Genomic DNA, 26,932 nt, shown 5'->3' with positions numbered 1-26,932 from the left:
ATCGGCTTAGCGGATAAGCAGATAAGCGGCTTAGCGGCTTAGAAAAAGGGGGGGGGGAGAAAAAAAACCCCGCAGGAACTCGCAAGACATTTTCGTCTTGCGAAGCAAGCCCATAGGAAATTCGTTTTGCGAAGCACCTCCAAAACGGAAAACTCTTTCGTCTAGCGAGTTTTCCGTCTTGCAAGGCATTCGTCTTGCGGGGCACCACTGTATCTACTTGCACTTTGACGTGCTTTTGAACTGCTAGGTTGGCAGGAGCTGGGACCGAGCAACAGGAGCTCACCCCGTCGCGGGGATTCGAACCGACGACCTTCTGATCGGCAAGTCCTAGGCTCTGTGGTTTAACCCACAGCGCCACCTGCGTCCCATACATTTAATAGTACCGCATTAAATCACGTCCCATACATTTAATAGTACCGCATTAAATCACATTTTGCATTTACTGTTACATGAGACTCCAAAGGGCAGCCCCTGCCACTTCCTGCACAGGGATGGGAGGAGATGACCAACACCTCCTATTCACCAAGAGGTTGCTGTAGAGGCGGCATGGGGGCAGCTGCCAAGGAGGCTGCAGGGGGTGATGCATTCCTTGGAAGCTGGATTTGCTGCTCCTGTGTATCCCAAGGTGCTCCGGGTGGGATCAGATACTTCTCTGAATATTGCAGTACAGGTTTCATGCAGAAAACATGCACACAGAATATGTGTTTTACATAAAATATCGTATTTTTCGCCCTATAAGATGCACTTTCCCCCCTCCAAAAATGAAGGGGAAATGTGTGTGTGTCTTATGGGGTGAATGCAGGCTCCTTGGCTTCAGCGATAGCAACGCGAAGCCTCCGAAGCCTGCGCTCCAGAGGATTCGCGTTGCTTCTGCTGAAGCCAGGAGAGTCTGCTCTTTGAGGCTGGTGGTGGGGGAAAGCAGAGGATGGGGGGCAGCGGGAAGGCACGCGAAGCCTTCCTGCTACTCTCCAACCCGGCTTGGAAGCTGGCGGTGGGGAAAGCAGCGCTTCCCCCATCGCCAGCCCCAGAGGATGGGGGGCAGTGGGAAGGCGCGCTAAGCCTTCCCACCTCCCGCAAAAGCAGGCAAAAGCCGTGCGCTCTTTAAAGCGGCTGTGTAACTTTTGCTGGCTTTTCTAGGAGGCCTCGCAGAAAAGCCGGCAAGAGCTGCGCAGCCTTTAAAGAGCGTGCAGCTCTTGGGGGCTTTTCCCCAAGGAGGGGGAAGCAGGAAGAAGGTCTTGGAGTAGCGCACAGGCTGCGTGCAGCCTGTCCGCTGCTCCCAGAGCTGCGGGGTGGGGGGTGGGGAATCATATTTTTTTCCTTGATTTCCCCCCCTGAAAACTAGGTGCGTCCTATGGGCCGGTGCGTCCTATAGGGCGAAAAATACAGTATGTGTACAAAACAGGTATTCCCTGGATGAACGCATGGAAAACACTAAGAAGCACATATTTTATTTTTTAAAAAATGTGTATTTTGTGTAAAAGTGCATACAATTTAACTATGGATTTTTCATGCATCCTTTTGAAAATATATATATGCAAAAACATAGGGCAGATCAGACCTATGACTGGGCACCAGTGAGACTGAAGCAGGCTGAAATTAGCTGCTCACTCCATCCCTATAGGGATGGGAACCATATGTACCCTGCCTTGGGTTCCGTGATGGAGGAAAAATAGAAGAAATATACAGTGGTGCCCCGCAAGACGAAAAACCCGCTAGACGAAAGGGTTTTCCGTATTTTGAGGCGCTTCGCAAGACGAATTTCCCTATGGGCTTGCTTCGCAAGACGAAAACGTCTTGCGAGTTTTTTCGCTCCCCCCCTTTTTCTAAGCCGCTAATAGCCGCTAAGCCTCTAAGCTGCTAATAGCGCTAATCCGCTAAGCCGCTAATAGGGATGCTTCGCAAGACGAAAAACCCGCAAGACGAAGAGACTCGCGGAACAAATTATTTTCGTCTTGCAAGGCACCACTGTAATTTATTTTTAAAATTTATGGGGCAATAGCAAGGTTCAGCAGGTGCACTAGAACTGTCATGAGCCCCATGGAGGTGTCATGAAGGGAGTGGTTAGATCTGGGGGGAGAGTCAGAAGAGCTCAGAGAGTTAGCCCTGGAAGACCAAGGGGAGGGTCTCAGTTGGTTGCAGACCATTGAGTCAGATCCACAGGAGGCGTCTGATTCCAGAGAGGGATCCATCAGCTTAAGGGGCGAAGAATCAGACCCTGGGGAAGTCCTGAGTGGAATATTAGGGGTATGTTCTTAACTATGCAAAATCATTCTCACAAAGTCTGACAAAAAATCCAGAATCTATTAGGTAATGGTAAAGGGACTCCTGACTGTTAGGTCCAGACGAGGCCGACTCTGGGGTTACAGTGCTCATCTCACTTTATTGGCCAAGGGAGCCAGCGTACAACTTCCGGGTCATATGGCCAGCATGACTAAGCCGTTTCTGGCGAACCAGAGCAGCCCACTGAAACGCCGTTTACCTTCCCGCTAAAGCGATACCTATTTATCTACTTGCACTTCGTGCTTTCAAACTGCTAGGTTGGCAGGAGCAGGGACCGGACAATGGGAGCTCACCCTGTTGCGGGGATTCGAACCACCAACCTTCTGATCAGCAAGCCCTAGGCTCTGTGGTTTAACCCCCAGTGCCACCCGCGTCCCTCCAGAATCTATTAGGACCAACCAAAATATCAAAAGTGAGTGAGAGAAAACATGATTTTTAAGTGACAATCTACCATCAGATATATCAGCACTTAACATTACTTATTTAAAAATCAATCAGAACTATGATTCACAATATGATATGCCTAAAATAGCAAATATATTGCTCGGTTGAAATTAAAACCTACAGTTCCCAGTACATTTAGCTCACAAAACTTGTTCTTAAAAACAAAAACGAAGCTGGCAAGGTTGAGTAGGAATACAACATGATAAATATAACAAGACCTGGGAGAGAAAGCTCAATCAATGGTAAAAAAACTCAAGGCACTTGCCTGTGAGGGTGGAAGAAGGGAGGTTGATGCGAGCAGACCCAGGATATATCTTCAACCTCTCCTGCAAAATCTTGTCGACTGCCATCCGTAGTGCCGTGTTATCAGTAGAAGAGAAGAGAAACATCAGTACGACTTGTGCAATCACTCCACCTGTGTCTGGGCTGAAAGAGAACCAAAGCACACACAAAAACTAAATGATTGGTTTATGGGCTGTGTCCACACTACACCTCTAAAGCACATTCAAAGCATTTCTCTCTCTTTCAAAAGAGTCTGGGCACTGTAATTTACCCCTCAGGCCTCACCCACACCGCCATTTGCCCAGCCACTGGCCCCCCCAGAAAAACCCACTCTTTAGCGCTGAATCGGAACAAACAGCAATCATGGACTGCTGTTTGTTCTGATTTAGCACTAAAGAGTGGGCTTTCCATGAGAAAGTGGCAGGGCAAAGGCAAAACCACTCAGACCGGCACGTGGACAATCCCTAGACATCTCTCTTGTGGGAGAGAACACCATAGTTTAACTTCATATACTGTGTGAAGAAGTGCTTTCTTTTGTCTGTCCTGAGCGTTCAGCATCATTAGGTGGCACCTGGTTCTTGTATTATGTGAGAGACAGAAAAACTTCTCCCTGTCCCCCTTTCCCCCAATGGATGGATATACTTGCTTCTGAATCCAATGCTTATTTCCTCTTAGTTCAATCTAACCCTTTCCCCAAGCTGTTCACCTTTTTGGTTTGCACACATACACACCAAGCACCTTGTAAGTTGACCTAAGTAATCATTTGTTTTTAAATTAAAACATCCCGGTAAGTTCCTTTAAACTGATAACAAACAGCTCAAGGGAGGTGTGAGGTGCCTTCATGACTGTCACACAAACCCATTGCTGTGCACATCTTCACATTTGGCCAAGAGGAATGGGTTTTCCCTGATGAAGAGAAGATTGTATATCTGACTAAAACAGTGTAATTCCACAGCACGCTCGCTGCTTAAATTATGTATATCTGGATTCATTCTACAGCATGTAACCATATTTTAGAGAACATACGGATTGCACACAAGGCAATACACCTATTGATGTACAGTAAATTCCTGCCATAAATCATTTGCCTCAAGTCTTGAGACTGCAATGCTTTCTAAGGGGACAGCAACAATTTCTATAAAACAGTGGACATTTATTTGCTATATTCATTTGACAGATGGAGAGCTAAACCATATGACATTATTTCCTAAAGCAAATGTAAGAGTAAGGACTTCTATTCCCTGAGAGATCATCTTACACTTAAGCCACCAAGCAATTTCTCCTTCCCATATATAAGCACATTGGGGCAGCATTTATCTATAATCATTAGAGCACTGAACTTTCTCAAATATGTATTAGCAAGTTGCCAGGGGAGGTAGTAAGCTATCTCTGCATATCACTATCAGATTTGGTATAGCAGCCTTTTGAATGACTTTTATTCCTGTTCATGCCCATCATGGTTAAATGTTATAGAAAAGAATAGCTGGAACCCACTAATTGCTGCTGGACAGTATCAAGACACTTGCGAGGACGATGAGTAATCCCCAATGAAATTAATGAAGCTTGCACAGTACTCCGCTTAAAGACTGTCTCCTTGCGTCTCCTCCTCTGTTTTGGCTTATTCACCCCACCCAAAGGTGGTTGCAGCATGCAAATTTGTGAAACCACAAACTGTATTTGTGCCAGCGCTGGATGATTCAGGTAGGAGGAGGAGAATAGCATCTGCTTCTGTTTACACACCCTCACCGAGGCAATTTTCAATGAAGCAAAATGGAAAGAGAAAAACACACAGGAAACAACAAGCTTTTATTGGACCAAGGCAACCCTTCCCATCAAGAATACTGATTGAGAACGGGGGTGTTCAGAAACATATCATTGAGCCATTACGAATTGAGCCCAGCCCACCTTCCAAATTCCAGGTGAGCCTGTCATGGCACAGTATTGGCCTCCTCACGTAATTTTTTCCTCTTCGCCATTCCCACACATCTCCAAAATTATCAAGGGTAAGAAGGCAAACCAGCAGTTGAGAGAGCTTGCAAAAGTTTCAGAGCTCAGAAACTCTCTCACAACTCATCACAAGTTTTTAAGTACAGTCATACCTTGGTTACAGATGCTTCTGGTGGTGTGTTTTCGGGCTGCACACCGCACCAAACCCAGAAGTACCAGAACGGGTTACTTCCGGGTTTTGGCGCTCACACATGCGCAGAACCACCAAATCGTGCTTTGCGAATGCGCAGATGCGTCAGATCGCAACCCGTGTGTGCGCAGACGCAGCACTGAAGGTTGCGAACGCTGCGGGTTGCGAATGTGCCTCCCGCACGGATCACGTTCGCAACCCGAGAGTCCACTGTACAGGAAAATGAGGCAGGACATAACCGGTAGACGAGAGGTCTGGCTCCCCAGCTTGAATCTTCTTGAGCTGTGTAGAAGTGGCAGAAAAAGCCTGACCTCTACCCCCCCAAAAAATGACCAGAAAGCCTCAGAAAGACCCACTCCATTCTGAATCCGAATGGGCAAGTTTCACTCATCAGTAACCATGAACAGGGCTTTCCCCCCTTATAGAATAAATATGTTTCTTATGAGAGCAAAGTTTGTGCCAGGAATCAGCTTTAGCATCCTTAGAATAAAAAATGAGCTATCAACATGAGACCTGTTGACAGTTCCCCGCACGTTGGCTGGATACCAAATAATGAATTGTAAGTGTGATTTGTTGGCATCCATCTGTCAGGGAACTGCCATTGGAGCTCAGGGGGGTGGAGAGGCTCCCGGATGCTGGGGAGGGAACCAGCAGGGAAAGAGGGAGAGCTTCTGCTGAGGAAGGAGGGAAGGAGGACGCGTCGGAGGGAAGGCTCAGGGACGCTTCCAGCGAGACCAGTGGAGAGAGCTCAGGACCTCCCCTTGGGACGCCCACTCTGCGCAGAAAGCTGTCGCGCAGGGAATCCAGGCGGAGACTCTCTGTCAAAGAGCTGTTATGTTGGAAAAAGTTCAGGAAACGCCCACTGACGGATTCTGCCAGTGATTAAGACAGCCACGAAGTAAGGGCTGTCCAGCTAGGGAAAGTTTTAGCCAACTACTCAACTCGGAGCGGTTTGGCGCTTACGCACAAGCAACCCCTTATCCCATTACACCATCTGTCTCAAGAGACAATGGAGTGTGCCTCCAGGGGAGAAGTCAAACAGCAGCATTAGCAGCACCAAAGTGACCTCCCCAGAGCACAGGCCTGGGCAGTGTGCATGAAGGTCCTGGGCTGCCCAGTTGACATCCTTTCTGGTGTAGTCCAAAGGAAAGCAGAGCGAGACGTTTGGCACCAGCTTGGCTGCAGGAGTTGCCTGAAGGAGGCATACAAGGGGCCATCCAACCGTCTTAGAGACTCCACTCCAGATGTGTGTAGGGTTTACTGCTTAGCCTTTTCTTCTCCTGAAGTTTTCCCGCAAGGCAGCGGAGTTTTAGGATCAGTTTTCCTTCTCCTGGATGAGCTGCCTTCCCGGGTTGACAAGCTCCACCTGCCCCTTGTCTGTGTGTGAAAAAGCTCTCAAAATCATCTCAGAAAGAACTTCTCTGGCATTTAAGGTTGAGATTCCTTAGGGTAGTGATAAAGCGGGATATCAAATCCAAACTCTTCTTCTATTTAGGGATGTGGGTGGCGCTGTGGGTTAAACCACAGAGCCTAGGGCTTGCCGATCAGAAGGTCGGCGGTTCAAATCCTCACGATGGGGTGAGCTCCCATTGCTTGGTCCCTGCTCCTGCCAACCTAGCAGTTCAAAAGCACAAAGTGCAAGTAGATAAATAGGTACCACTCCAGTGGGAAGGTAAACGGCGTTTCCGTGCACTGCTCTGGTTTGCCAGAAGCGGCTTAGTCATGCTGGCCACATGACCCGGAAGCTGTACGCCGGCTCCCTTGGCCTATAAAGCGAGATGAGTGGCCCAACCCCAGAGTCATCTGCGACTGGACCTAACGCTCAGGGGTCCCTTTACCTTTACCTTTCTACCAGCAGAATGCATTCCCATGGAGACAGTTCACATGTTCTGCTGGAAGTCATGGGAACCAGCCCGTTGTAAAGCACAGTTCTGATTTTATGGAGTGTAAAATATGGCTCCAAATATGTACTCCCAAAGGCTGTTTTCTGTACCATTGGCCATCATACTATTATATTAAATATTATGACTAAATCTACACACGAGTCATTATCTTATTGGCTGTTTAATGGGTATCATGCTGCACGTTCCCTCTCCTCACCCCAAACCCGCCCTTTCTTCCTGTGCTGCACCAAACACACAAATTAAATTAGTCTGGAGACACACCTATTCAAACACTGCAATACGCTGTCTCACCCTTTAATAACTCACACGAAATAATGTATCGTAAAGATGGATGCCATCACCCTTTCTTGGCAATATAAGGTTACCAACCGTTTACTCACATAATACAGTTAATCACCGAACTAACGTTCCATTTCTGCTCTATATGCCACTGCAGAAAAGCAACTTGTAGTGGGTAAAAACAATTCAAGAGAGAGGGGGGAAGGAAATATCAGCTGTGTGGAAAGAAGGCTATATTTTTTCTTCCTGTAATGTTTTGAGGCAAGCTCCTTCTCAGGGATAAGATTCAGCAAATCTGTCATCCACTCAAAGATGTTGGCCGCATTGAATAAGTTAAAAAAGAAATACAGTGGTACCTCGGGTTAAGTACTTAATTCGTTCCGGAGGTCCGTACTTAACCTGAAACTGTTCTTAACCTGAAGCACCACTTTAGCTAATGGGGCCTCCTGCTGCCGCCGCGCCACCTGAGCACGATTTCTGTTCTCATCCTGAAGCAAAGCTCTTAACCTGAAGCACTATTTCTGGGTTAGCGGAGTCTGTAACCTGAAGCGTATGTAACCTGAGGTATTACTGCACTTAAAGAAATGTTGACTGAAAATTGCCTAAAAGCATACCAACAGTACAGGCTTAAACCATTTTAATGGTCATTCCCTGGGAACATTAAGAAACTACTATATTTTTTGCTCTATAAGACTCACATTTTCCCTCCTAAAAGTAAGGGGAAATGTGTGTGTGTCTTATGGAGTGAACGCAGGCTGCGCAGCTAACACAGAAGCCAGAACTGCAAGAGGGATTGCTGCTTTCACTGCGCAGCGATCCCTCTTGCTGTTCTGGCTTCTGAGATTCGGAATATTTTTTCCCTTGTTTTCCTCCTCAAAAAACTAGGTGCGTCTTGTGGTCTGGTGCGTCTTATAGAGCGAAAAATACGGTAATCCAGTGAGGGCTTAAGAATCTCTAAGAGAACTGTTAGCATTTTCACCAAACTACAGTTACTAGAATTCTTTGGGAGAAAATGCAACGTTTAAACTGTTAAGAGACACACATGTGCTTGGAATATTATGTCTAGTTCTTATTGCTGCACCTCAAAAAGGATACCATAGAGCTGGAAAAGGTGCAAGAAAGGGCAGACAAAATGATACAGGGGCTGGAGCGATCCCCTAGGAGGAAAGCTTGCAACATTTGAGGCTTTTCAGCTTAGGAAAAGCAGTAAGGTATATAACACAGAGGTATATAAAATTATGCCTCGTATTTGAGGGGGTGTGTCCATTTGTGTGTGTGGAGAGAGAGGAGTTTTCCTCCCTCTCTTGCCATAAGAGCCCCAAGTCATTCAATGACGTTGAATGTTGGAAGGTTCAGTCAAGAGAAAGTACTTCACTTGTGGAGGCTATCAATGGTTACACACCACATAGTTAAACTATGGAACTTGTTTCCCTGGGAGACAGTGGTGGCCGCCAACTTAGATGGCTTTAAAACAGGATTGGACAAACGGAGGAGATTATCAATGGCTCTGCTCTGCTTCCACAGCAATGCTCCTGAATACCACTTTCTGGAGACCACAGGAAGGGAGAGTGCTTTTGAGCTCTGGCCCTGCTTTTTGGTGTCCCATAACCAGTGCTTTTTTCTGGGGGGACGCAGGGGGACGCATACTGCCTCCCGCAGTTTGGTCAGACTCATGTTTGTAGCTTTGAGAACACTGTCCAACCATCTCATCCTCTGTCGTCCCCTTCTCCTTGTGCCCTCCATCTTTCCCAACATCAGGATCTTTTCCAGGGAGTCTTCTCCTCTCATGAGGTGGCCAAAGTATTGGAGCCTCAGCTTCACGATCTGTCCTTCCAGTGAGCACTCAGGGCTGATTTCCTTCAGAATGGAGAGGTTTGATCTTCTTGCAGTCCATGGGGCTCTCAAGAGTCTCCTCCGGCACCATAATTCAAAAGCATCAATTCTCCGGCGATCAGTCTTCTTTATGGTCCAGCTCTCACTTCCATACATCACTACTGGGAAAACCATAGCTTGAACTATACGGACCTTTGTCGGCAAGGTGATGTCTCTGCTTTTTAAGATGCTGTCTAGGTTTGTCACTGCTTTTCTCCCAAGAAGCAGGCATCTTTGAATTTGGTGACTGCTGTCACCATCTGCAGTGATCATGGAGCCCAAGAAAGTAAAATCTCTCACTGCCTCCATTTCTTCCCCTTCTATTTGCCAGGAGGTGATGGGACCAGTGGCCAAGATCTTCATTTTTTTGATGTTGAGCTTCAGACCATATAGAAATATTGAAATATTGCAAGCATTAGCCGATGGAAAGTGCTTCGTCATTCCTTCCTTTTCTTCAGATCAGGGTTGAGGAACCTTTTATGGCTAGCAGACCAGATCCTTATCTCCCCACCCCAGGTGGAGGGCCAAACTTGACAGGTGGGTGGGCGGGCCCACCCACCTGTCAAATCCCTTGATGTCCTGGTGGCATCAAGTGATGCTGCACTTTGACGCTCCAGGAGTTGGGACTTCAAAGTGTAGTGCATGGCTGTTTGAATGCCTTTTTCCAAACGGACCTGTGCTGTTCTTTAAGCCTCCAGCTGGTGAGCAAAGAGTGCAATTCTGCTGATCACTGCACAGGTGAAGGAAGATTCCACCAGGTTTGAACCCCTCCCTCCTGCGCATCAGCTGATGTCTCCCTGATGGACAGGTGGGCATGGCTTGAGGAAAATGGCCTCATGGGTCAGTTCGGACCCCCTGGCAGGCAAAGATTGGGTGGAAACCGGAAACTGCCCATCCCTGCTTTAGGTAAATGGCCAGTGCTGCTAGAACGGTACTGTCATCAAGTGAAAGAGAAAGCTAAAATAATCCCCACTATTCATTTGTCAGTCTACAGATGACCTCACATAGCTGCACGCTGCAGACTCGAACAACAGCTGGTAAATCTAGGCTTGTACAATTAAAGTGGATTAAAGTGCTCTGTCGCCCTAAGGTGTTGCAACGACACCTCTTAAAAACATCCTTAAAAAAAAGACTTTTGGCTGTTATGGAAGTAGCAGGGAAATTCACCCGAGAGTGCTGAACGATTAGCAGGAAATTATAAATGCCACACAAGCAAATCAACGGGGTGAACGTTCATTGTTGCAGAGTCACAGAAGGTGAAATTGATTTTGAAGGCAAGCCCTATTTCCCAAAAATACTAATTGAGGAACAGTGCCATAAACTCACAGGAAGACAAATAAATGGGGGGGGGGGAGGCACAGCCTGCTGAAGAAGTACGGCCGGACACCCTCCCCTTCTCAAAGCTGGCAACCATAGTTAAGTTGATCCTGTGCAGTCCATGGGGAGGGAGCGTTCAGCCATTGCTTTCTTCACCTGCCACAGCCAAAGCCCTTAATGTCCATTGCAGACTGTGTTAATGCAAATGAAATCTACGCATTTCAATCCAGGACTGTGTCACCTGCGGGTGACACAGAAATGACCTGTCAAATATAGCTATTAAGGGCTTATGGAAAGTGCTCTGCCAATGCCCGCTAGGCTGCTGCTTTGAAAAGACGGAACAAGAAAAGCTACACAGCTGTGCCTTCCTGGTATACGTTCGGTGGATTGGAGGTGCGGGGAGGATCATGGGGAATTATGCTGCCAGTGTAAGGAACTCAGGAGTTTATAAACATCTGAGAATAAAACTGATTTTAATCAAAGAGCTGCCAATTAAAATACAGTTCCCAGATTCATGACCTAGAATGCAATGCACATTTAACTACATTCTTAAGAATATGCTAGCAAACAGTAAGGGCTGCTTTGCATATTACACAGAGGAAAAGCTGTGTTGCCACAGAAAGCCTGTCTTAGAAGCTTGGGCTAGTCTTCGTCTCCTGGCCACCAAGTCTATATAGCACATATTTGCTACCTTCAGATAGGACAATACAATAGAATACAGTCATACCTAGGGTTACAGATGGCTCAGGTTGGGCGTTTTGGGGTTGCGCAGGGCACTGAACCCAGAAGTACTGGAACAGGTTACTTCCAGGTTTCAGCACTCACGCATGCTTAGAAGCGCTAGATCGCGACTCGCGCACATGTGCAGAAACGCCGAATTCTGACCCGCGTGTGCACAGACGCGGGCGGGGCTGCGGGTTGTGAACGTGTCTCTTGCACGGATCACATTCGCAACCCGAGCGTCCACTTTACAAATACCATTACTGGCATTACAAGTTCAAATCCCTGGGATAAATTTAAAAGGGACAGGAGTGAGGCTGTCGAGGGTCACAAGGACATGTTTGCACCGAACAAATATCTAAAAGGTTTTGAACACATTTCAAACTACTGTCAAAAGGAACTGCCCACTGCCCAACTGGCAGCTTTGGGAAAATGTGGAAATACTCCGGTCTTGGAAATTAAAAATGTTCATCTGTGTTACAGCACAAACTGGAAAAACGAGGTATCTCTCAGGAATAATATGTCAAGAGGAGAGGTTGCAATGATTAGGTTCATATGGGTTGAACAGGGAGGAGGCATAGGGTAAATTCCCCAGATGAAATATCACCTATGTTATCAACCTGCTAGGTGGCTTCAGTGTCAAACTAGGTGTGACGGTGAAGCTCTGTGTTATCGCATTACATGTGGTTTGTGGATTTAGCTGTTCTGCCTTGTTTTACTGATGACCCCCAAAGACTTGTGAAGCGGTATTTTACAAATTATTGCAGAAAGGAGCGTAAGCTTTCCAGTCTGGTACACTAACGCAAGTTAAGACATTTCATTTCCAAGGCAAATAATTTCCAAAGGTACCTAAAGCTGACAGTTGTTACAGTGCAGAGACATCTAAGGCCCTGCTGATGTGGGATCATGCAGAAAGATGTCATTCAAAGTGGATCCAGACGAGCAGTTTATAACCTTTCTACCACGCATCTGTACGATTCAGAGAGCCAATACAGATGAAAAGGACGCTGGAATGAGCTACCTTGCCCCAACATACTGTGGTCACCTGTACCATTCTGCTAAGTGGTGTAGAGAACTGTATCAGGAGCAGCTTGGTGGAATCCAGGCAACCAACTTAGAAGAAGAAGAGGAAGAGTTTGGATTTGATATCCTGCTTTATCACTACCCAAAGGAGTCTCAAAGCGGCTAACATTCTCCTTTCCCTTCCTCCCGCACAACAAACACTCTGTGAGGTGAGTAGGGCTGAGAGACTTCAAAGAAGTGTGACTGGCCCAAGGTCACCCAGCAGCTGCATGTGGAGAAGAGGGGAATTGAACCCGGTTCACCAGATTACGAGTCCACCACTCTTAACCGCTACACCACACTGGCTCTTAATGTTTAGTTAGTTAGTTACACACACACACACACACACACACACACACACAGGCAAATCCACCTGCTGGCTGAGTCACAGGAGAATCACAGAATTGTAGAGTTGGAAGAGGCCCTGAGGATCGATCACTCCATTCCCCTGCAATGCAGAGGAGGGAAGATTTTTGCCATGTCTTTGGACCGTGGTTTTACATACCTCACTTTGACAAGCCGTGAGCCTCTATATTTAGGCCTTAAAATGGAATTGTGAAATGTCTCGTACATCTGTTGGGAGAAAGCAAAAGTGTTCTTTTAGCAAAGAAACTTAGGGTCGTCCGAGGAACACCTGCTCATACTAGTTCTGCAGCGCCATATTGCAGAGATATCCTCGGCATAGATGTCAACTTACAGATTTGAAAATAAGGGACCAGCAGCCTCAAAAATAAGGGATCAGCAGCCAAAATAAGGAATTTTCCAAGCACAGGTATGTTCAACTTCTGAGCCCCTCCGAGCCAAAGGCAGAAATCCCAGCCAGCAGCCAAACGAAACCTCAAGCGGTGGTTCCCACAGCGCAGCAACCCGGCAAAGGGGATGCAGCAAGGAAAACCACCATCACCTCTCCGCTGGGAAGCGCTGAGCAAAGGCGAGTTCCCAGGCAACGCCGATGATTTGATTGGCACAAGGTATGCAAGCTCCACCCCCAGTCGTTCTTAGACTCCTTATTGGGTGAGCAACGCAGCCAAGCAACACAGTTGGATCCTCCCTCCTCCCTGGCCGGCAGGGAGGGAGGGAGAGGAGCTGCTTCCTTTGAAACCCGGGAAATTTAAGGGACATCATCAATAAGGGACAGCAGCAGGACACAGCGCTGGGATAAGGGACTTTCCCGCCAAATAAGGGACGGTTGACAGCTATGGTCCTCTGTAATGCAGAAAAAAACCATTTTCGCTCAGCTGAATCATACCTGCCCCTGGCTCCAGTTCAGCTGCAGTAGCAGAAAGCAAGAGCTTGCGTCACGAACAGCTGCCTAGTTCGTCTTCATTTGTTTCTCAGAACCCCAAGCACTATTAAGAAGTAATTTTAGGAAGGCTACATTTCTCACATGATTTCAGTATTTAAACTGTGCAACCCTATGCATGCCTACCCAGATGTCGTGAATTGAACGGAGCTTTCTCCCATTGTGAGTGTGTAGACTTGCAACTGGGCTGAGCATTCCTGAATTGGATGGGTTGAAAGGGAGTGAAAAAATGGATTGTCCACTGCTTCCAGAGTGGTGCTGTTGGACCTGTTCCATATCTGCTATTGGGTCCCCGGAGCACAGACTTGCACAAAGCGGCAAAACGTCCTTGCAGGTTATTAACAGGGTTTTATTTGAAATGCATATATGCAGAACAAAGGTACAGAGCGATAAGCTCGCAACCTGCACACTCCAGTAAGGGTGCGCCCACTTTTTATACCCCTTAGAATGCATGGACACGTGTTTACATGTAAAACATGTGATTTACACTAATAGCAATAAGATGGGGCTTTGTTTCTTGTGTTACCCTCCTCCTTTTCAGTTCGCCTCCTCCCTTTCAGCCTCCCCCTGTCTGGGTTACAATAACACCCATTCAACTTTGCTCTTATCTTCTACCCGCCTAAGCCAGACATTCCAGAGAGAGAGGCCCATTTTTACTGTAACATCTGAGAGAGGAGTGCCATCTCACAGTGGCCCAGCTGGGAGGTAGGGGAATAAAACTGATTTCTCTCCCCACCCCACCCCCAAGCCGATTTCCATTTTGTAAAATCAATTTGGGTGGGGTGTAGTTGATGCGAGTACAGTGGTGCCTCGCAAGACGAAATTAATCCGTTCCGTGAGGCTCTTCGTATAGCGGTTTTTTCGTCTTGCGAAGCAAGCCCATTGACAGCTTAGCGGATTAGCGCTATTAGTGGTTTAGCGGCTTTTAGCGGATCAGCTGATAAGCATCTTAGGGCTTAGGAAAAGGGGGGGAGGGAAAAAACCCCGCAGGAACTTGCAAGACATTTTCGTCTTGCGAAGCAAGCCCATAGGGAAATTTGTTTTGCGAAGCGCCTCCAAAACGGAAAACCCTTTCGTCTAGTGAGTTTTCCGTCTTGCGAGGCGTTTGTCTTGCGGGGCACCACTGTATAGCTGATGAGCCTGATCCTGGAGATTTACAGAAGAATGAAGGGGTTTTAGGTTGCCTCTGCTTCATCCCCAGAACGCCCCGTTTCAGGGCTGACTGGTTGCTGTCGACAAAAATACTATTAATGCTAAATTGGTGCCCATAGAACTTTTCACAGGTATAGCAAGGGCCTCTCTCACAAATGCACCCCATGTTGATGAAGATCTTCTCTTCCTACAGAAGGCATCTCCACCCCATCCTAGCCCTTTCCAGCCAGCAAATGTGAGGGTTAAGATTGCTCTGTAAATCACCCACTACAGTGGTGCCCCGCAAGACGAACGCCTCGCAAGACGGAAAACCCGCTAGACAAAAGGGTTTTCCGTTTTGGAGGCGCTTCGCAAAACGAATTTCCCTATGGGCTTGCTTCACAAGATGAAATGTCTTGCGAGTTCCTGCAGTATTTTCCCCCCTCCCCCCCTTTTCCTAAGCCGCTAAGCCGCTTATCAGCTGATCCGCTGATAAGCCGCTTATCAGCTGACCCGCTAAAAGCCGCTAAACCGCTAATAGCGCTAATCCGCTAAGCTGTCAATGGGCTTGCTTCGCAAGACGAAAAAACCGCTATACGAAGAGCCTCGCGGAACGGATTAATTTCGTCTTGTGAGGCACTACTGTATCCTCAAAGCCATGGGTAGGCAACCTAAGGCCCGGGGGCCGGATATGGCCGAATCACTTTCTAAATCTGGCCCACGGATGGTCCGGGAATCAGCATGTTTTTACATGAGTAGAATGTGTCCTTTTATTTAAAATGCATCTCTGGGTTATTTGTGGGGCACAGGAATTTGTTCTTCCCAAAAAAAAATAGTCTGGCCCCCCACAAGGTCTGAGGGACAATGGACTGGCCCCCTGCTGAATAAGTCTGCTGACCCCTGCACAAAGCTATCCATCTCAGACAGCGTTTGAGCCCAGTTCTCCAGAACTGAAATTCTCTTTGCTGGACTGGAATGTCTTCTTGCGTAATCTGTGTCCAAAAGGTCTTTTGCAAATGTTCTACCACTTCCTAAGAATGCATTTTCATTCGTAGCATCTTGCCATTTGTTTTCTAAACACAAACAATAACTAAGAAGAAGCCTGCCCGTATTTTAGACATGTCCAGTTTTATTTGTCTTTTATCCAGTTAACTTGCTTTGCAACTTCTGTATAAAGTGACTTAACAAATGCAAATAACAACAACCAATTCGTATAATCTATAAATTTAGTAGACTTGAAATACAAAACTCTCCAAACACTTTATAACTGAAATTTAATATCAAGGGAAGACTTAAGAGCACAATCCTATGCGTGTTTACCATAAGTTCAGTGGAACTTATGTTCTAGAGAGAATACAACCTTAATGTTGAATCTGTTTTTTTTTAATGACTGCCAAGTCTTTTGACCATGGGCGTAGCTAGGATTTATCTTGGGGGGTGGGGGTGGTGCAGAACCTCAGTTAGTTAATTATCTTTATTGATTTACTTGATGGGGGGCAGCTGCACCCCTGCTTTTGACAAAGATTCAGTTTCCTCCTCCCACTGCAAATTCCCAGGATGTCCTGGTCTGCAGAAAGGAGATAACAGCGCTTCCCTACTTAACAGTGTGCTGCAAGACTCCTAACAGTGAGGCAATGCAGTTTCTGGTACAGAAATGTTATTGCTGTTACTATGGTTTAATGGCCACCTGAGCAGCGGCTCAAGGCTTTGGAATGTTAGATGGAGACATGACTTGCTTGGTAGCTGAGATGCTGAGATAAATTGCTGGTGAGTAATCCCAGGTGTCTTCTCAATGTATTCTTATCACATACCACAGCAGTTCATCATCTCGGTTTCATCTCAAATTGCGCAGCATCCCTATCAACATAGGGATCATCCACACTCATTTTCCTCCGGACTTTCTAGGCACAGCTTTGCACTTTTCCAGTCTTTACCCGAGTACTATTTTATTTTATTTTATTTTATTTTATTTTATTTTATTTTATTTTATTTTATTTTATTTTATTTTATTTTATTTTATTTTATTTTATTTTATTTTATTTTATTTTATTTTATTTTATTTTATTTTATTTTATTTTATTTTATTTTATTTTATTTTATTTTATTTTATTTTATTTTATTTTATTTTATTTTATTTTATTTTATTTTATTTTATTTTATTTTATTTTATTTTATTTTATTTTATTTTATTTTATTTGCCCCTCCACTTTCCCTGTGAAAACCCCACTAGCATAGCTAGGGGGCAGGGCGGCTGACCACACCGGGCGACACTTTTTTTGGAGGGCGGAACCACACAGCTCTACCCCTGGGTCAAGCCTGGCCTGGAAGGGAGAGTCAATTCTCTGCCCCTCTCCTCGGCCAGGCAACACCACACAAGGATGCTGCTGAGGTAGCTTTCTCGCGCCCATCCACAGTTCCACTCTCCATTCTTTAACGCTTTCTGCAATCAGCAGAAAACCCAAATTGCTGTTTGTTCTGATTCAGAGTGGATTTTCCTGGGGAAAGTGAAGGAAGTGGGAAAAGTGCTCAGACTTTTCTAGACTTAGGCCTAGAAAGCACTGTGTGTGGATGAGCCCATAGATGAACCAGGATGCCACCTATATATATGTCCTGTCACATAATCACATGCAAAGGCGATTTTTTCGCTTTCTGAGCCACTTCGCTGCTTTCCAGACAGGGCTGCATTCCCCCCCCCCTCTTTTTTATATTTCCCTAATAATTGTGACATTTGTTTTTCTTTAGGGCTCAGCACCATTCTCCCTGACACAATTGCAGGACCATCTCTCTAGAAGTCAATAGGGAGAATATTGGAAACAACTACTTCTTCTTCTTCTTCTTCTTCTTCTTCTTCTTCTTCTTCTTCTTCTTCTTCTTTATTTATTTATACCCCACCCATCTGGCTGGGTTTCCCCAGCCAGTCTTTGCAAGAGGTGGAGAAAACTACTCAGGTAGCCTCTTCAGAAAGATACTATGACCGATGGCATCAAAAGCTTCCAAGAAGTTGAAAATAATAAATAAGGGTTCACCCATTCTGTCTTCCTATCAACAGATCCAATGTCACAGAGTGATCAAGGCAATGTCAGGCCCAAAACTGATCTTGAAATCATACTGAAATAGATCCTAGACTTTGCCAGACATCACCTCTTCATTAGAGTAACAAGCCACAGTGGACAAGGACGCTCAAGCATATTGATGGTCGGCTGGATGTAACCAAAGATCTTGTCCCCCCCCCCCAGAATACCTTTAAAATATCCATAAAAACTGGACCTAATAGGCACCTGATCACCTCCACTGATTAAACTGCAGAGAGTCCAGATCATGGCAATTGGGAGCAAATTTACCAAACATTCCACAGCATCTCTCCCCAGGCCAAATTGCACGAGGCCATGGACTGTTGTCAGGACAGCTGACAAGGAGAAGACGCAATGGTGAAAATAAATCCTTCTTTGATACCAGCATTTCCATTGAGTAGGCTCCATAATGAGCTCACCTCTTAAAGCACTTAATTGAACTCGTCACCAGTCTTCATCTCCTTTCTAACCATTGCAGCATATCCATCACTTGGGTCATCTTCATATCCACAGAGCAACTAGGGATTTGACAGGAGCACCACAGCAGGAAGTTCATCAGAGGACTCGTTACATTCCAAGGGCGGACCATTTTAATAGTTCCCCCACCCATGCAGGGGAGTAGAGCTGTGGAAAGTCTAAAGTTAAACAGGAAGTTTTCTGACCATGGCAAGAGAAATCCAAATCAAGAGTCTGTCCTGCATGCCCTGGGTTAATAATGACATGTTGGGTCAGCCCCACGGAAGCCATGAAATCCTAAGCCTCGGGATTTATGTCCAGAGTCCCACAGGACAATCATTCTGGGAGTTTTCAGCACCAAATCCACGGCCACCTCTGACAGTTCAAGCAGGAAGACAGATGAGCAGGAGAGGGGGCAGAATCCTCAATCTGCCCTGAATACCAAAGTTATCCATGCCTTTTCCTCCTTGCACATACCCCGGGTGAATGAAGAAAGAAACCATTATTGCAGTATTGGTATAAAAGGGTAAAGGGACCCCTGACCATTAGGTCCAGTTGTGGCCCACTCTGGGATTGTGGCGCTCATCTCACTTTATTGGCCGAGGGAGCCGGCGTACAGCTTCCGGGTCATGTGGCCAGCATGACTAAGCCGCTTATGGTGAACCAGAGTAGCGCACGGAAACACCGTTTACCTTCCCGCCAGAGCAGTACCTATTTATCTACTTGCACGTTGACATGCTTTCGAACTGCTAGGTTGGCAGGAGCCGGGACCAAGCAACGGGAGCTCACCCCGTCATGGGGATTCGAACTGCCGACCTTCTGATCAGCAAGTCCTAGGCTCTGTGGTTTAACCCACAGCGCCACCCGCGTCCCAGTATTGGTATATTCCCCCAAAATCCCCTATTTCCAGCCTCACCCACCTCTGTTTTCAAATGCACACACTGTGAGGCAATGCACAATCAGTCTTCAATGAGCTTCTATTTTCAGAATGAAAACAGTGTCTCAAGAAGCACTTTGGGGGACAAAAATTATTTTTGGTTTCTGTCAGTCCCCGTTGATTCTAAAATAAACTATCATGCACATGCAGCCTTTCTCTGTTTTTGTTCTCTGCCTTTAGAATTCAAGCTCACCAGATCAAAACCTCAGGCTATCATTTACCTGACGTCCTGAGCACACCCAACCAAGGAGGACAAACAACCAGGAGTTGAGCTCTTTATTGACAAAAGCAGGCACTCACAGCAGCTCATGAGGTGCACTGAATAAAAACACACACGCTTCTAGACACTACTTAGCTGGCATTCACTTTCCCAGGCCTGTGCCCCGGCTGAACCACTGAAGCAACAGGGAGACCACACATTTGTTGTTCTTGTTGTTTAGTCGTTTAGTCGTGTCTGACTCTTTGTGACCCCCTGGACCAGAGCACGCCAGGCACTCCTGTCTTCCACTGCCTCCTGCAGTTTGGTCAAACTCATGTTGGTAGCTTCGAGAACACTGTCCAATCATCTCGTCCTCTGTCCTCCCCTTCTCCTTGTGCCCTCCATCTTTCCCAACATTAGGGTCTTTTCCAGGGAGTCTTCTATTCTCATGAGGTGGCCAAAGTATTGGAGCCTCAGCTTCACGATCTGTCCTTCCAGTGAGCACTCAGGGCTGACTTCCTTCAGAATGGATAGGTTTGATCTTCTTGCAGTCCATGGGACTCTCAAGAGTCTCCTCCAGCACCATAAGTCAAAAGCATCAATTCTTCGGCGATCAGCCTTCTTTATGGTCCAGCTCTTACTTCCATACATCACGACTGGAAAAACCATAGCTTGAACTATACGGACCTTTGTCGGCAAGGTGATGTCTCTGCTTTTTAAGATGCTGTCTTGGTTTGCCATCGCCTTTCTCCCAAGAAGCAGGCGTCTTTTAATTTCATGAATGCTGTCACCATCTGCAGTGATCATGGAGCCCAGGAAAGTAAAATCTCTCACTGCCTCCATTTCCTCCCCTTCTATTTGCCAGGAGGTGATGGGACCAGTGTCAACGATCTTAGTTTTTTTGATGTTGAGCTTCAGACCATATTTTGCACTCTCCCCTTTCACCCTCATTAAGAGGTTCTTTAATTCCCCCCCCAAAAAAAACAGGGGCCACACATACCCCAGACTTAATCTGACGGAGTTTTCGCACAAGTGATTTCTCCTAAACCAAAGTTGCCACTGTGCTTGCCTCTTTGAGCCTCTCCTGATTCTATGAGACAGTGCAGCAGGGGATGGCAGGAATTCAACCAGCTCGTCCTCCACCTGAAGAACCTCTTCCTCTGCTTCTGTTATGTCCACCATCTCTGACTGCTCAGACTCTTCCCCTTCCTCCAGCCCTAGCTCCTGCTTCGCTGGTGGCACAAAACCCAATAAATCACTGGCCCACTCTCCGGGGTCAACCTGGGGCCTCCTCTGCCTCTTCCACACACTCAGAGTCCTGTCACCTGATTTACCTGCTTTGCTCTTTCTGCTTATTACCTTGTCCTGCTCAATCTTGTCAACACCTTCAGTTTCAAAGACCTCTGTTGATCTGCAACATCTCATAGCTTCCAAATTCCACTTTAACTTTTGCAATATCTCAGGTGAATTATTATTCACCTTTGCCCACCTTTTCTTACACAACATGTAGGGTTCTGAACTAAGTCAGCCTTGTCAACAACAGGACCATCGCCCTTTGGTCAGATTTTTCAGCAAGTCTTTCTAAAGAACAGAACAACTTCCATACATGACCACTGACATGATATTTGTTTGTTCATTTCATTTTTACCCTGCCCTTTCTCTGAGCAGCTCAAGGTGGGATTCTCCTCATTCAGTCTTCACCACAAACCTGTGTGAGGTACGTCAGACCAGGAGAGAGTGACTGTCAGGGACTGGGCAGAGGAGGAATGGTGGAGACCGCCGGCCTATCTTGACCCCTCCAGGGAGGAGAAAGAGGAAGCCAGTATAGATTTACAACAGTGGTTTGAGGGAGGTCACAACTCAGAGGCAGTTGATGGGAATTTGTCGACTCCTGAGCTAAACACACAGAAGTCAGGAATGGAGCGGACGGGGGTGGTGTATGCGGGGGGGGGGGGGGAAGCAGCGTACACAAACACAAGCCCTGCACACTTTTTGCTCTCGCATGTTCAGGGAGAGCAAGAGAGCAACAGCATCACAGTCACCTGATCAGTTATTGTGAGTGTTTGAGGAAATTCAGAATAGCACATGATACAAAAAGAGAACCTTATCTCCTGTCGTTCCTGGGGTTCCAAGTAGTTAACAATTTAGTGACCGTTCATTATTTCATTTCATTTCATTTAAAAAAATATATATATAAACCACTTGATTGTAAAAAATAATAATCAAAGTGGTTTACAAAATGTAAAACAGTAAAATCAAGAAGAATTTACAACCCTGCTTCAAAAGATACAAAAGTTAAAATACAGAAACAGATTAAAATAACCCCCTTTACACATTAAAAGACCAACCAAGAGGCTCTTTTAAGAATCTGTGTAAAAAGTAAAGGGACCCCTGACCATTAGGTCCAGTCGTGACCGACTCTGGGGTTGCGGTGCTCATCTCACTTTATCGGCCGAGGGAGCCGGCGTACAGCCTCCGGGTCATGTGGCCAGCATGACTAAGCCGCTTCTGGCGAACCAGAGCAGCGCATAGAAACGCCGTTTACCTTCCTGCTGGAGCGGTACCTATTTATCTACTTGCATTTTGACGTGCTTTCGAACTGCTAGGTTGGCAGGAGTTGGGACCGAGCAATGGGAGCTCACCCCATCGCAGGGATTCAAACTGCTGACCTTCTGATCGGCAAGTCCTAGGCTCTGTGTTGTGTTAAAAAAATCATCAGTCATGTTGCCCATCACCACCTCTGCTTGCCCAAGACTTCCCCAAGTCTGCAGAGTGCATTCTTTTGATCATTTTAGGAAAGTATTAATCAGTTGTTTTCTACTTGCTGCTCCAAAATTAGTTTCCTGTTCAAATTCTCTGACACACGCAATTACTTTATTACTCTCTTTCATGTCTTTCTTCTTTCTATCCAAGATGAAGAAGACTTTTCATGCCCTCGTAATTTTAATTGCCTTTGTTTGTTCTTCTTCTAATCTTAACATATCCTTTTCAAAGCAGCGCAACAAGAACTGCAACTTTATTCGAGGTGTGGCAAATACAATTAACTTACACAGATTTTTGTGCCAGTACTGTCACTCTTGTATAAGTTTGCTACACGGCAATGCAAGTATTTTGGTTCTATTAAAAGTATTTCCTAGTCAAATAAAAGTCCCAAGGTGGTGCTTTGTTTTTCAGTAGGTGATTAGTGTTTTCTCAGGGAGAAAACTGCAACTCAATTTTTTTTTCCTGTGTGGCAACAGTAAACGCAAAATACAACCCTATTTAGGTATGTGAGGAAAACACTCTCCCCCACCAGCCAGGATGCTTCAGGTCTGCTACTGACTTCCTATATAGCCATGGTGGTGGTTTAAAGTGCAATAGGGGTAAGAATAGGGAGTTGAATCACACTCCCACCAACCTGCAACTTCCCAACAACCTTTTTTTTTAGTTCATTCATTCATTCATTCATTCATTCATTCTCTCTCTCTCTCTCTCTCTCTCTCCCCCCTTACACCCACTCCTGATGGGACTCAATGACCTGCAATAATTCTTGCCGAGAGAACAACCAAGTTTTAAAACAGTGCATTTGGGGCAGAAAACCAGAGATGGAGGTTGAGTTCTCCTTCTCAGCTGTGCAAACTGGCCTTGAAGCTCCTCCACCCTCAACTTTATAGGGAATTGACAGCAGCCCCATATCCAGAGCTATGAGGAAGGGGCCATTGTAAGTCAATACGGAACTACAAAAACCTAGTGTAATGCAACAAGTGTCTGATATCATGAGTACAATTGGTGCTGTTCATTTATTAATTTAAATTTAATTGGATTTTAAGTGCTGGTTACCCAAGTGCTCATCTAGGTCATAGACTTAATTGGCTTCTGATGGGTCCCATTCCAAATAGATAGGTTGTATCTGTACAGTGTGACATTATCTGACTGAACGAAGTCTAACTTCACAAACACAACACCACAACCTCATTAGTGGTAGTAATAATGTTTCTTCCAAATAACCGTGGAATGTTAATAACGTAGACGGGGAAATGAGTCATTCTGAATTCCTTCTCAAAAGTAGCATCTGAGAAGACTACTGTAATGGGATGGTAGAGATAATATCATCCAGTTGTTCCTTATTCATTAAAATGCAGTTCTGTTCTCCTTGGGAACTGGATCACAGAGTTTCCTAGTGATTTTTTTAAAAATTTAATTAAAAAAGTTAATAGACGTACTGTGCTCTTTTGAAGTGACAACTCAAAGAGTTTAAACATAAAGCAGTTTAAATATGAAAGCTTGCTTTTGAGGTTTGTGAAGCTAAGAGATATATAAATCTGTCTTGGCATAGTATCAGCAAACCAGGGAGAAAATATTTTCTTATAACCTTACTATGAGCTCTCTGTTGCTTTAATGGTTACATCTATCTTTTGATATCATAAGGAGGTGCATAGGTTAGGATTCAAAACTGTGCTGGGAAAACTGGAGGAGAAGGAAGAGATAGCCTTTAATATTAACCTATGATTGAATTACTAAAATGAGGTTTTGTCAGAGCTCCACCTGTTTGTAAGTTCAGGGTCAGAGCAGGGAGGTGTCTCCCCAAGCTGGATGAATGAGCAGTAAAGTACTTTGAGGGTTCACACACACACACACACACACACACACACACACACACACTCAATCGGGAGGCATATAAATTTGATGAAATAACTAAACAATAAAAAAACCGGCAAATGCAATTCAATGTAAGCAAGTGCAAAACATTCTAATTTCACATATCTTCTCATGGGGTCTGAACAGGGGCTGGCTGACCAGGAAGAAGACCTTGGGATCAGAGGGATAGCTTGATAACTTGATAGCCACCCAAAACTGTCAGATGGGCAGGGTACAAATAATAACTGATGGTGAAGATGTTGACCCAATGTGCTTTAGTTGTGAAATATGTGAATGCTGTGCCTAGGGATCATGAGGGGAAAGACGGAAAATAAAACTGCCAATATAATAAAGCTGTTATATATCTGTGGTGCAGCTCATAGGACTTTGGGAAACTGATCCTTCGGTGGAAGGCGAAAATGTTTAAAGTGGCTCATGGAGCTGAAGAAATGGAATTACACCCACTCCCTGCTAATGTCAAAGATTTGGGACCACCCCCAAAAAACATTGAATAAGCAAACAGTCATGGTGGGCATGCTGGCTCCATGTTAGACCCAAATTGGGCCTCTGAAGCCTTGTCTGAATTGGCCCGTAATGACTACAAGCTACAACTGCTCAAATTTTCTCTTGTACACAACTATTAAAAGTGCAGGTGTCCTGTCCTCTTTGTCATCTGGTCACTCTTCAAATCCTGGTAACGTCCAACAAGAATAAGCACCCTTCTTTAACATTTGCATTTTATTTATATTATTTACTCTGCTCTATATTATTCTTTTTTTATATAAATTTTTTTATTAAATTTTTTTCCATGAAAAACTCCAATCATATCCATTTACACATCCCATATTTTAGCTTATTGGACCTCCCTCAACTTCTCTGACAATCATTCGTAGTTCAAATCCTATCTTCACATTCCTTAATTTTAATATTGCCATTAAATACTATATTTCTGTCCTTATTTGCTTTCTAACAATATTCCTTGTATTTTCACAAAGCTTCTTTAAAGCACACTAGCGTTGTACAGTCCTCACATACAGTTTTCAAATACTCCGTAAATTTTCCCCAGTCCTCAAAAAACCTGTGATCCTTTTGGAATCTGATTTTCCCAGTTAATTTATCCAGTTCTGCATAGTCTGTTAATTTTGTCCTCCATTCTTCCAAAGTCGGTAATAATAATAATAATAATAATAAATTTTATTTATATCCCGCCCTCCCCAGCCGAAGCCGGGCTCAGGGCGGCTAACAACACTAAAACAATACAACATACTTCTTCTTGTTTCCATTTTTGGGCCAACAGTGTTCTTGCTGCGGTGATTGCATACTGAAAAAGTTTACAGTCTCTCCTATTTATGTCCATTCTTGTTATTCCCAGCAGAAAGGTTTCTGGTTTCTTAACAAAGCTATATTTTAGCATTTTCTTTAGTTCATTATATATCATCTCCCAGAACCCCCTTACTTTCTTACAATCCCACCACATATGCATGAATGTACCTTCTTTCTCCTTACATCTCCAACATTTGTTACAAGTTTTGTACATTTTTGCTAATTTTACTGGTGTCATATACCACCTATATACCATCTTCATAACATTTTCTTTCAATGTGACACATGCTGTAAACTTCAGGTTTTCATTCCATATTCTTTGCCAATCATCCATTTCTATGTTATAACCTAAATCTTTGGCCCATTGAATCATGACCACTTTTACTTCCTCATCCATTGTATGCCATTCCAACAGAATTTTATACATTTTGGAAATTATCTTACAATCATTATTGACAATTTCTGTTTGAAATTTTGAGTCTTTTTCTTTGTACCCTTTTTCTTTCACATCCTTTTTAAACATTTCACTTATTTGATAGTAGTGCAACCAATCATAAACATGTTCTTTTACTTGTTCGTATGGTTTTAATCTCTATATTATTCAACTAGGGACATGGGTGGTACTGTGGGTTAAACCACAGAGCCTAGGACTTGCCGATCAGAAGGTCAGTGGTTCGAATCCCCACGGCGGGGTGAGCTCCCATTGCTTGGTCCCTGCTCCTGCCCACCTAGCAGTTCGAAAGCACGTCAAAGTGCAAGTAGATAAATAGGTACCACTCCGGGAGGAAGGTAAACGGTGTTTCTGTGCACTGCTCTGCTTCGCCAGAAGCGGCTTAGTCATGCTGGCCATGTGACCTGGAAGCTGTATGCCGGCTCCCTTGGTCAGTAAAGCGAGATGAGCGCCACAACCCCAGAGTCAGCCACAACTGGACCTAATGGTCAGGGGTCCCTTTACCTTTACCTATATTATTCCACTAACTCAATTCTGTACACAGGGCACGAATGACATTGGTCGACAAAAGAGATCGGCATACGTGCACACAACTGGCCAGCTCCTTCTTGCAGGACATTACCAGGATTTTATCGGGGAAATCAACCATGTGAGTTGTACCTGTGCATGAAAGACTGTATGCATGTAGGCACCATGTAGTCAGCTATCTTGTGGGAGTGGCGAATCATGGCCAGAACACCAACACACATGGAGACTGCTGGCTCAAGTCTCTATAAAGTATTGACCAAACTTGTCTAAGACTACTGAAAACAAGTGATGAGCTGCCATACTAGGGTGTGCAACTTAAATTTTGGGGTGAGTTTAAGGGCTGAAACTTAAATTTTGCTAATTTATTCGGTGACAGGCCTTAAAAATGTGTTTTTGCGAGTGCTGAATTCAAAACTTTCATGATTGGGCAAGTTTAGTTTTATGATGAAGAAGCCCCACAAACTGTTTTCAGAAAACCAAAGGATTTTGATTTTACCTTCTGAAAATGTCAGGTAATGCTTAATAATAATAATAATAATAAGGTACAACTGCATTTGTATTTTTTTCTGTGCAATTTTACACACATTTTACTAAACAAGCAAAACTAAGTTATATTAAT

At 45.0% G+C, this 26,932-nt stretch overlaps 1 protein-coding gene across 1 annotated transcript in view; it reads right to left on the bottom strand.

The window, feature by feature from the left end:
- Positions 1 to 26,932, bottom strand: part of LOC309328503 (transmembrane protease serine 11C-like) — a 71,380-nt gene that overhangs the window by 25,001 nt on the left and 19,447 nt on the right. Inside the window, exons 4-6 of the mRNA XM_081838504.1 lie at positions 12,803 to 12,870; positions 2,986 to 3,150; positions 450 to 481 (exon numbers count right to left, since the gene is read on the bottom strand). Coding sequence (XP_081694630.1) covers positions 450 to 481; positions 2,986 to 3,150; positions 12,803 to 12,870 — 265 coding nt within the window. The remainder of the gene's footprint in view (positions 1 to 449; positions 482 to 2,985; positions 3,151 to 12,802; positions 12,871 to 26,932) is intronic.

The sequence above is a fragment of the Podarcis erhardii genome, assembly GCF_964252035.2.
Source record: "Podarcis erhardii genome assembly, chromosome: 13".
In the NCBI taxonomy this organism is placed as follows: Eukaryota; Metazoa; Chordata; class Lepidosauria; order Squamata; family Lacertidae; genus Podarcis; species Podarcis erhardii.
Note: the sequence above shows the minus strand (reverse complement) of the source record. Positions and strands in the feature narration are given on the sequence as shown.